This window comes from Marmota marmota, unplaced genomic scaffold (genome assembly GCF_001458135.2).
Source record: "Marmota marmota marmota unplaced genomic scaffold, marMar, whole genome shotgun sequence".
Lineage (NCBI taxonomy): Eukaryota > Metazoa > Chordata > Mammalia > Rodentia > Sciuridae > Marmota > Marmota marmota.
Window position 1 is genome coordinate 16,859,838 of NW_026000168.1, and position 8,624 is coordinate 16,868,461.

General features: G+C 47.4%; 1 protein-coding gene across 4 annotated transcripts in view; it reads left to right on the top strand.

Annotated features, from left to right (window-relative positions):
* Positions 1-8,624, top strand: part of Ift122 (intraflagellar transport 122) — a 54,823-nt gene that overhangs the window by 1,432 nt on the left and 44,767 nt on the right. For all 4 annotated transcript variants that reach the window (XM_048787139.1, XM_015495047.2, XM_015495045.2 and 1 more), the window contains exons 2-3: positions 6,083-6,149; positions 7,303-7,387. In XM_048787139.1, the coding sequence (XP_048643096.1) occupies positions 6,083-6,149; positions 7,303-7,387 (152 nt within the window). The remainder of the gene's footprint in view (positions 1-6,082; positions 6,150-7,302; positions 7,388-8,624) is intronic.

Consider the following 8,624-nt stretch of genomic DNA (forward strand, 5'->3'; position numbering starts at 1 on the left):
TCCCTAGTCACTAGGATTATGGGCATGCACCTGCCATGCCCAGCTCCCAAGTCCTTTTTAATTATTTGTGTGTGGGGTGGGGGGGCGCGGATAGGGTCTCACTAAATTGCCTGGGCTAGTCTTGAACTTACAATCATCCTACCTCGGCCTCCCAAATAGCTTGGGATTACAGACATGTACTTCCAAGCCTGGCTTAAGCTTTATAATTTTTTTGCAGTGCTGGGGACTGAACTCAGGGCTTCCCGCATACCTGATAAGCATGCATACCGACCGAGGTACACCCCCAGCATTAAGGTTTTGTTTTTTCTTTTTACTTTTAATGGAAATTGAGTAAAAAGTCAAATTCTTTTTTCTTTCTCCCTCTATCATGGAAGTACCCATTGCACAAGCTGGTGATAACTGGCAACTGCACATTTGGCTTCCGTGTCACAGAATAATCAGGGATGGCACGGACTGTGGCCACCTGAAGAGTTCAAGCTCTACTGGAAAGGGGCAGCTGTGGCTGTGCTCCTGCCAATCATCACTCTACAGGGACTTGGCCTCGGGTGCTCAGATCTTCCTGTTTTTACCAAGCTAGGAATCTGGGTTTTTAATGTGAAATGCCCTAATTTTTCAATGTTGGCATCTAAAAGGAAAATACAAAGTAAAACACCATGTGGGCCAAACTAAACATTTGCTGGCCAAATGCAGCCTGATCTGCTCTATTTTCATCCCCTGGCACAGAATTGTCTCCCTTCATCTCTGTGGTACTTAGAGTCTGTCAAGCGCAAGAGTAATTTTTTTTTTTTTTAAATCTATTTATCCCAGAAGACCATAAACCCTTGAAAAGCAAGGGCTATGTCTTCATTCATTTCCACGTGATTTCAGAGCCTGGACAGGTCATTGGTGGTTGCTGTTTGGTGGATCGATGTTTCGTGATTGAAGGAATCAGGAAGTGAATGAGGATTGGCTGGCTGCTTCTTGGCCATCACTGGTTGGAAACGATTTATTAGAACAGCAGATCTGCAACAGAGGAGGCAGGAGGATCCCAAGTTCAAGGGCAGCCTCAGCAACTCACAGAGACCCTGCCTCAAAAGTGAAAAATAAAAAGGGCCGGAGCTCAGTCGTAAAGTGCCCTGGGTTAAATCCCCTGAACCAAATATATAAATGAATGAATGAAAAAATAAATCAATAGTAGGTCCAGTGATTGTTGACCAACAGTTGGCAGCCAGATAGGCCAACTGGTATCCTGGGTGGGTGGGTCAGGGGGGTGTCTGGGAAAAAGTAAGAGATGATCAAATTAAAAAATCTCAGATGTCAGAGATCAGCCCTCCGTAGCTGACCAGACACTGTCTCCTGATTTCCTCTTTTGCTCCTACCCCATCCTTCACGTAGTAGTTAGAAGTCTCTGTTTGTTATTCTTCATCTCATAAACCCAGTGTGACTCCTGTTAGCTAGGTGGTCCTTCTCGCCCTCTTCTCCCCAAGCTTCCTAAACATTTAAATGTCAGCTTGGGAGCTCAGCCAGACTCTGTTTTCCACCCCAAAGCTCAACATGGTGCTGTATTCGGCCAGTGCACCCCATTCTGGTGTCCCCCAGCGTGTTTACTGAGCTCTGGTCGGCCAGCCGTGTTCACAAACATCATCTTGGTTAATCTGAACAGCCACCTGTGAATTCTTATCCCATTTGCAAATGAGATTTAATAAAGCCACATCCTGTAGCTCAGATTTCTAAGCAAATAAGAGGGCGCTGGGCTAGATTGCATATTGTTTGGAGAGGCCTTTTGGGACTTCAATTTTGCAGAGGGCTGGGACAAGGCTGGCAGAGGACAGCCCTCAGGACTTGCCCTGTGTCTCTCTGCAGTGGGATCTGATGAAATCTCCTTTGTGCATAAAAGGGGACACGGGGAGAGAGCCATCCCACAGTAGAGCAGACGGCCAGTGGGTGAGCAGGCTCCCCGCCCGACCACATTTGAGGCTGGAATGGCCACTTGGAGGGAATTCTTGTCCTGGAGGGGGCGTTAGACACCACCACAAAATCCTTTCCAATTCCGGGTTTCTGTGATCTCATGTTGTAATTAAGGTCTGAGGGATTCAAGATAAAATTTTGTCAGTTGGTCAGAAACGTTCCTGATGTTTCTAGGACAATGCCACATACTTTGGATCCACAAATGAACACTCTAAAACATGATCGTTACCCTCAAATTGCATATAATTAGACAGGATCATATCTGAAACCCTGAAGATAAAGAAGACTCTGTAACTCGGAGCCAGCCTGAATTGGACAGATTATACGTACAGTAAGAGTTTAGGCTGGGGCCAATCCGTTTTCCATATTATGTTTTAGGAAGGAAGATTTCAAGAGATTTCAGCAATGTGAATTTTTTTCACACTTGTGAGGATGATAGTTCAAGGTTAGCCCAAGGGAGACCCTGGAAGATGGTTTGGTAATTCAACCCCAAATGCCTTACGAGGAAGAGGCCACACAGGGATCATTCTGATGAGCTCAGGTGACATGTGTCTGAGGCAGAGAAAAGAGCAAAACAAGGACGGGGTGCAGACCCCCCTCCCAGCCCCATCAGTGTGGAGGACGAGCCCATGTAGGAGGTCACCTTTTCTGACCCCACCTCTGCTCTGATTTTTAATCTACTGTCCTGCAGCTCAGAATGTGAAGTGTGCCAGGAACATTTCTCTGGACTCAGAGAAAGTGTAACAAACAAGGGAGGCCCAGGTCTGTTAGCCACAGACCAGAGAAGGAGCAAGCTACAGGACCCAGGGCCTGAGTTTGCTCCTATCCAGAGGATCCTCAGCTGAAAGGGTGTGACAGTTCCTTTTTGGTACTGGGGATTGAACCTGGGGTGCTTAACCACCGAGCACATCCCCAGACATTTTTTACATTTTACTTAGAGACAGGGTCTGGCTGAGTTGCTTAGGGCCTTGCTAAATTGCTGAGGCTGGCCTCCAACTTGTGATCCTCCTGCCTCAGCCTCCTGAACCACTGGGATTATAGGCGTCTGCCACCGCGCCCAGCTGACAGTTACTTTGCTACAGCTTCTCCCTCAGTCAGCTGTGACAGCACACGACAAGTTGTCTCTCTGGAGTTTCATTTCCTCATCTATAAAAATAAACCAGCTCCTGTCCTGTTTACTCCATATGTTAAAAGAATCAAGTGACATAATGTGAGCTCACCTCCCTTATCACCTCCTGTCAAGGAAGCCTCTGGCTCAGTGGAGCCTATGCTGTATGATCTCATTTATGGTAGAATCCGAATAGGTGGACTCATCGTAACCAGGGGAGGGGCCAGCGAGGGATAGGGAAGGGGAAATGTTGATAAAGGTCACCAGGTTTCAGCTGGACCAGAAGAGTAAGTTTCATTGGCTTATTCCGCTGCATACCAGCACTGATGTACGGTATATTTCAAAATGGTTGAAAGAATAGATTTTTAATATTCTTATTACAAAAAGTGATAAGTTGTTCCTTGAGGGAATGGATATGTCAATCAGCTTTCTATAACGTATACCTAGATCAAAGCATCATGCAGGTGAATGCCAGGTGCCATGGTGCATGCTTGCAGTCCCAGCAACTGGGGAGGCTGAGGCAGGAGGATCACAGGTTCAAAGCCAGCCTCAGCAACTTAGAAAGACCCTGTCTCAAAATAAAAATCTAAAGGCTGGGGATGTAGCTCAGTGATAGAGCCCCTGGGTACCAATAACTAAAGAGACAGATAAAACTTTAACTTCCCCAATTCTACAAGTAATGCCTTGAGTAGGTGATGATATTTTTCTTTTTTAATTTTGGTAAGGCATGAAAACCATTGCTGATTATTTTGTCGACTATGGCATGGGCTAACTGCCTGAATTTGATTCCTGGCTCCACCTCCACTTGGTAGCATTTTAATTTCAGGCAGGTTATTTAAGTTCATTCTTTAGGCCTCAGTTTTCTCATCTGCAAAATAGGCAGAGGGTTGTTGTGAAGTTAAGCAAGCTATACCTGGTACATGCAGTAGTACACGTGCTTAAGAAATGTTAGCCGCTGTTCTTATTACAGCATTAGGGTGACAGATTTGCAATACTAGGTGACAGTTGAAGAGAGTCGATGGCATTATAGCACAGTGGTTAAAAGCACAGGTTCTAGAGGCAGACCCAAGCTATATTCTGGGCGTTTTACTTGCTGGCTGTGTGACATGGGGTAAAGTACTTGACCTCTCTGAACTGTGGTGTCATCATCCACAAAACCAATTCCAGTTGTCCTTCCCTATCTATGGGCAATTTGTTCCAGGACACCTGTCAGATACCGAAATCTATGACTGCTCTAGTCCCTTATATAAAATGGTATTGGATTTGCATAGAACCCACATTGTGCTTTAGATTGTCTCTGGATGACTGAGTACCTGAAATAACATAAATGTTATGGAAACAGTTGTCCTAGTCTATTTAGGGAATAGTCACGAGAAAAAAAAAAATCTGTGTTCACTGCAGTTTTATTTTTTGAATCCTTTCAACCCCTGGTTGATAGAATCTGTGGATACAGGACCCACTGTCCAGAGCCCCGAGGGCGATGATCCTTACATCACAGAATTCTTGGGAAGATGAAATGACATTGTGGGTTTGAGAAGAGCCCAGCCTGGAGCTGTCTGTAGTACGGGCCCCGTCCTGTCACTGAGGGTGTGGATTTTTAGATTCTGACAAGCGCCAGGTAGTTGACCACACAAAGCTTTTGCAATAAGTTCTGACTGCCGTTTCTTATCATCTGAACAAGGAGGCCCTCTGCCATCCAGAACCTTTGAACAGGGCTCTGGCCTGGTTTTCTAGCCTCCTCTCTCTCCTGGCCTTGTAGGTAGCCAATGGTTCTCTCAAACTCAATTATTTATATTCTTGTGTCCCCACATTCAGGTCTGTGCTTGATCTGTCTTCTTTGCCTGAGGGCTGTGCCTTGTGAGTCTCCTCCTGCATGTCACCAAGTTCTGCCTTATTCAAAGACTATGTTCTTCATGAAGCCCCTTCAATCCTGTCCTCAAATCTGAACACTCCGTCTTTCTCCTTTTGATCTTTTTTTTTAAATCAGAGATTGACCCCAAGGACACTTAACCACTGAGCCCCACCCCAGCCCTTTTTATTTTTTATTCAGAGACAGGGCCTCACTGAGTTGCTGAGGGCCTCACTATGTTACTGAGGCTGGCTTTTAAATTGTGATCCTCCTGCCTCAGCTTCCCGAGTTCCTGGGATTACAGGTGTGCACTACCACAACTGGCAAATATTTTTATTTTAAAATACCATTATTTTGCGTATCAATAAGAAAGCAAAAAAAAATGCTATCAGTTGAACTGATGTATCATCAATTATCAGACATATTCCAAACTCAGAGACGCTAAAATATGAAAAAAATGTATGCCTGAGTCAGCTATAGTGGCGCACGCCTGTAATCCCAGCAGTTTGGGAGGCTGAGGCAGGAGGATCGCAAGTTTGAGGCCAGCCAGCAACTAAGCGAGGCCCTTAGCAATTTAGCAAGACCCTGTCTCAAAAAATAGGAAGGGCTGGGTGATGTGGCTCAGTAGTTGAGCACCCTGGGTTCAATCCCTGGTGTATTAAAATGTGTGTGTGTATGTGTGTGTGTGTGTGTGTGTGTGTGTGTATTAGAATGGATGAATAGTTCTTGGTGAGGTGTCTGATTGACACCTTCCCACTGGATGGTAGTTTTCTTGGGGACAGGAAGGGCCTCTGATCCTCTCATCTCCTATCTGCTGGTGCCTAGCAACAGAGGCACTCAGTAAATACCAGTGTGGACTCACTCACTAGCCTCTACACCTTCTCCCAGGTGTGCAGCCTTGACAGTGGCTACAATGTTGGAAGAGTTGGTGCCCTTTACAGTTGACTCTGAATCACGTCTGTCCCAGAGGACGGCCAGCCGGGGGACTGTGATGGAGTGGCCTGCCAGGGCGTGGTGGTTGAATGGAATTCGCAACCAAATGCAATTCTTAGCCATTATTTTTCTCCCTGCTCCACACGGCGGTGTTTTCATAATGGAAATCAAGTTGGCTTTCCTGGCCATTAGCCGACCTCATTATTTTGGTTCCTAATTGTCTTTTTGTCTTGTCTCTGATTTAGTGTCTATGACCTTGCATTTAAGCCCGATGGAACGCAACTGATTCTGGCTGCAGGAAACAGATTACTGGTAGGATTTGGTCTGAGTTTCCTTTTTAAGTGCTCTCCCCACCCTCTTAGAAGCACTGTGGAATAGGACCCTCCCCCCCCTATTTTTTTTCTTTTTTGAGATAAAAAAAGGCCAGGGCAGAGAAACCAGCCATTATTTTTTCATAGGGAAGGAAATGGGCTATTTAAAACAGGTAAGTAAACTGTGCATCAGATAGGAACCTGTGAACAGTGCCTCCTGGGGACCATTCATCTTCCCCTTTTGCTTTGAAAAGAGGCGAGGACAATGAATCAAAATGCTTTTGAAACTGGGCGGGTGTCAGTTCATATTTGTCCCCTTGAAAAAATTCAAGCAGCAGTTCTGAAGGTCCTCTCTCTCTCCAGGGGACCACAGAGCCTGACCCCAACTTTTCGACAGGGGCCCACCTAAACAATTCCATATGGCTCTTTCCTATTTTTTCATATTTTCAAAGGACATCAGCTCCCCCTGGAACTTGTCCCAGTGTATAAATGGAATCTTCAGAGAAGTCGTTCTGTTTGACCTAAAAACCTTTGTGATCTGCCTTCCTGCTACGTAAGCCCACTTCCTGTCCTCTGTTGTCTCCAGATCTGCAGACTGATTGATGTCCCTTCTCTGCTTAGTAACTGCAGGATCTTTAAGCCCTGGGTGAATTGTTCCACAGACGGCCTTTCTCCAGGGTAAACAACCCAGAGCCTTCTCATAGATTATCTTCCCAATCCTCTGACCATTTTGGACAGTGTTGCTCTGATTTCTAGACGGTGTGTTTTTTACATCTCTGCATCCCACAGGCTATAAAGTATCCTGAATCCATATTGCAGATGGGCTTTGTAACACCCCCTCTGACTTGCAAAGCCAGGGTTCAGTTCTATGATTTTTTTTTCTTTTTTGGGGGGTACCAGGGATTGAACTCAGGGGCACTCGACCACTGAGCCCCATCCCCAGCCCTATTTTGTATTTTATTTAGAGACAGGGGCTCAGTGAGTTGCTTAGGGCCTCAATTTTGCTGAGGCTGGTTTTAAACTCGCGATCCTCCTGCCTCAGCCTCCCGAGCTGCTGGAATGACAGGTGTGCTCCAAGTCTCAGGAGCAGCCCTGCAAGAATTCTGAACACTAGGTGCCCCCTAGGTAATGTGTACTTCTCTGTCTTTTTCCAGGTTTATGAAACCTCGGATGGCACCTTGGTTCAGCCCCTCAAGGGACACAAGGACACCGTGTACTGTGTGGCCTATGCTAAGGATGGTGAGAGGCTGCTCTGGGTCCCGCTGTCCGTGATGGCGTCACAGCTGCTCATTTTCCCCTTAGCCAGTCTTTATTTATTTTGAAAATAGAGCTCCCAGATGCGAGGACAGGGCAATCGCCTGCACTTCTGTCCTGTCAGGCGATCCAGCATGTATCTTGCGGCCATCTGTGCTCTGGGCACTGTCCAAGGTGCTTGAGATACTTCAGAGAACAGGACAGACAAACGGCCAGGGGGGCTTCTATTCTGGGGGGACTGGGGACAGGATACGACGGATGGGGACAGGTGAGCAAAGGCTTGAAGGCCCAGCACACTGCGCATCTGGAGGAGGGAGACCCTGCCAGGGAAGGGCCACGACAGAGTCTCCCAGGTGCCGCTGTGTGTACTAGGAACAGGGGCGGGGATTGAGAGGTCACCAGACCACGTGGGCAGCCGCAAGGGCCAAACTTGGCCTTGATGCTTAGTGAAAATGGACAGGCCCTGAGTGGGCTGAGCAGAGGAGGCACCCATGCGATTTGCATTCTGAAGGCCCCCTCCTGCTGCTGTGTTGGGAGCAGCCTGTGGACAGGAGGCCGGGGCAGGAGGGCGGGAAAGCATCTCCCAGGCAGGGTGGAGGCCAGGGAAGCCGAGAGAAGTAGTCAGGTCATTTGTTTTTCTTGTGCTGGGATGAGACCTAGGACCTCACACATGTCAGGCAGGGGCTCTGCCACTGAGCCACACCCCAGCCCAATGGGAGAGTCACCAGATTCTGAATATATTTTGAGGGTAAAGCCAGTAGGATTGCCTGACAAACTGGATGTTGGGGGTAAAGAAAGAGGAGGCCAGGACGACTCCAAGATTTTGTTGTTTTGTTTTTGGTACTGGGGATGGAACCCAGGGGCGCTTAACCACTGAGCCTCATCCCCAGCCCTATTCTGTATTTTATTTAGAGACAGGGTCTCGCTAAATTGCCTAGGGCCTTGCTAAGTTGCTGAGGCTGGCCTCCAGCTGGTGATCCTCCTGCCTCAGCCTCCCGAGTTGATGGCATTAGAGGCATCTGCCACTGCCCCTGCCTGTTGGAGGCCCTCAGTCGTCTGTGTGGGGCATGCTGGTGAGAGAGGTTGGGGACCCAGAGCGCCGTCTCCCAGTCCTGGTGAGAAGCAGGAGGGGCAGGACTCCTGGTGGGGCAGTGTGTGCTTTGCGTGCACAGGGCCCTGGTTTGATCCCTAGCACCAAAAAAAAAAAAAAAAAAAAAAAAAA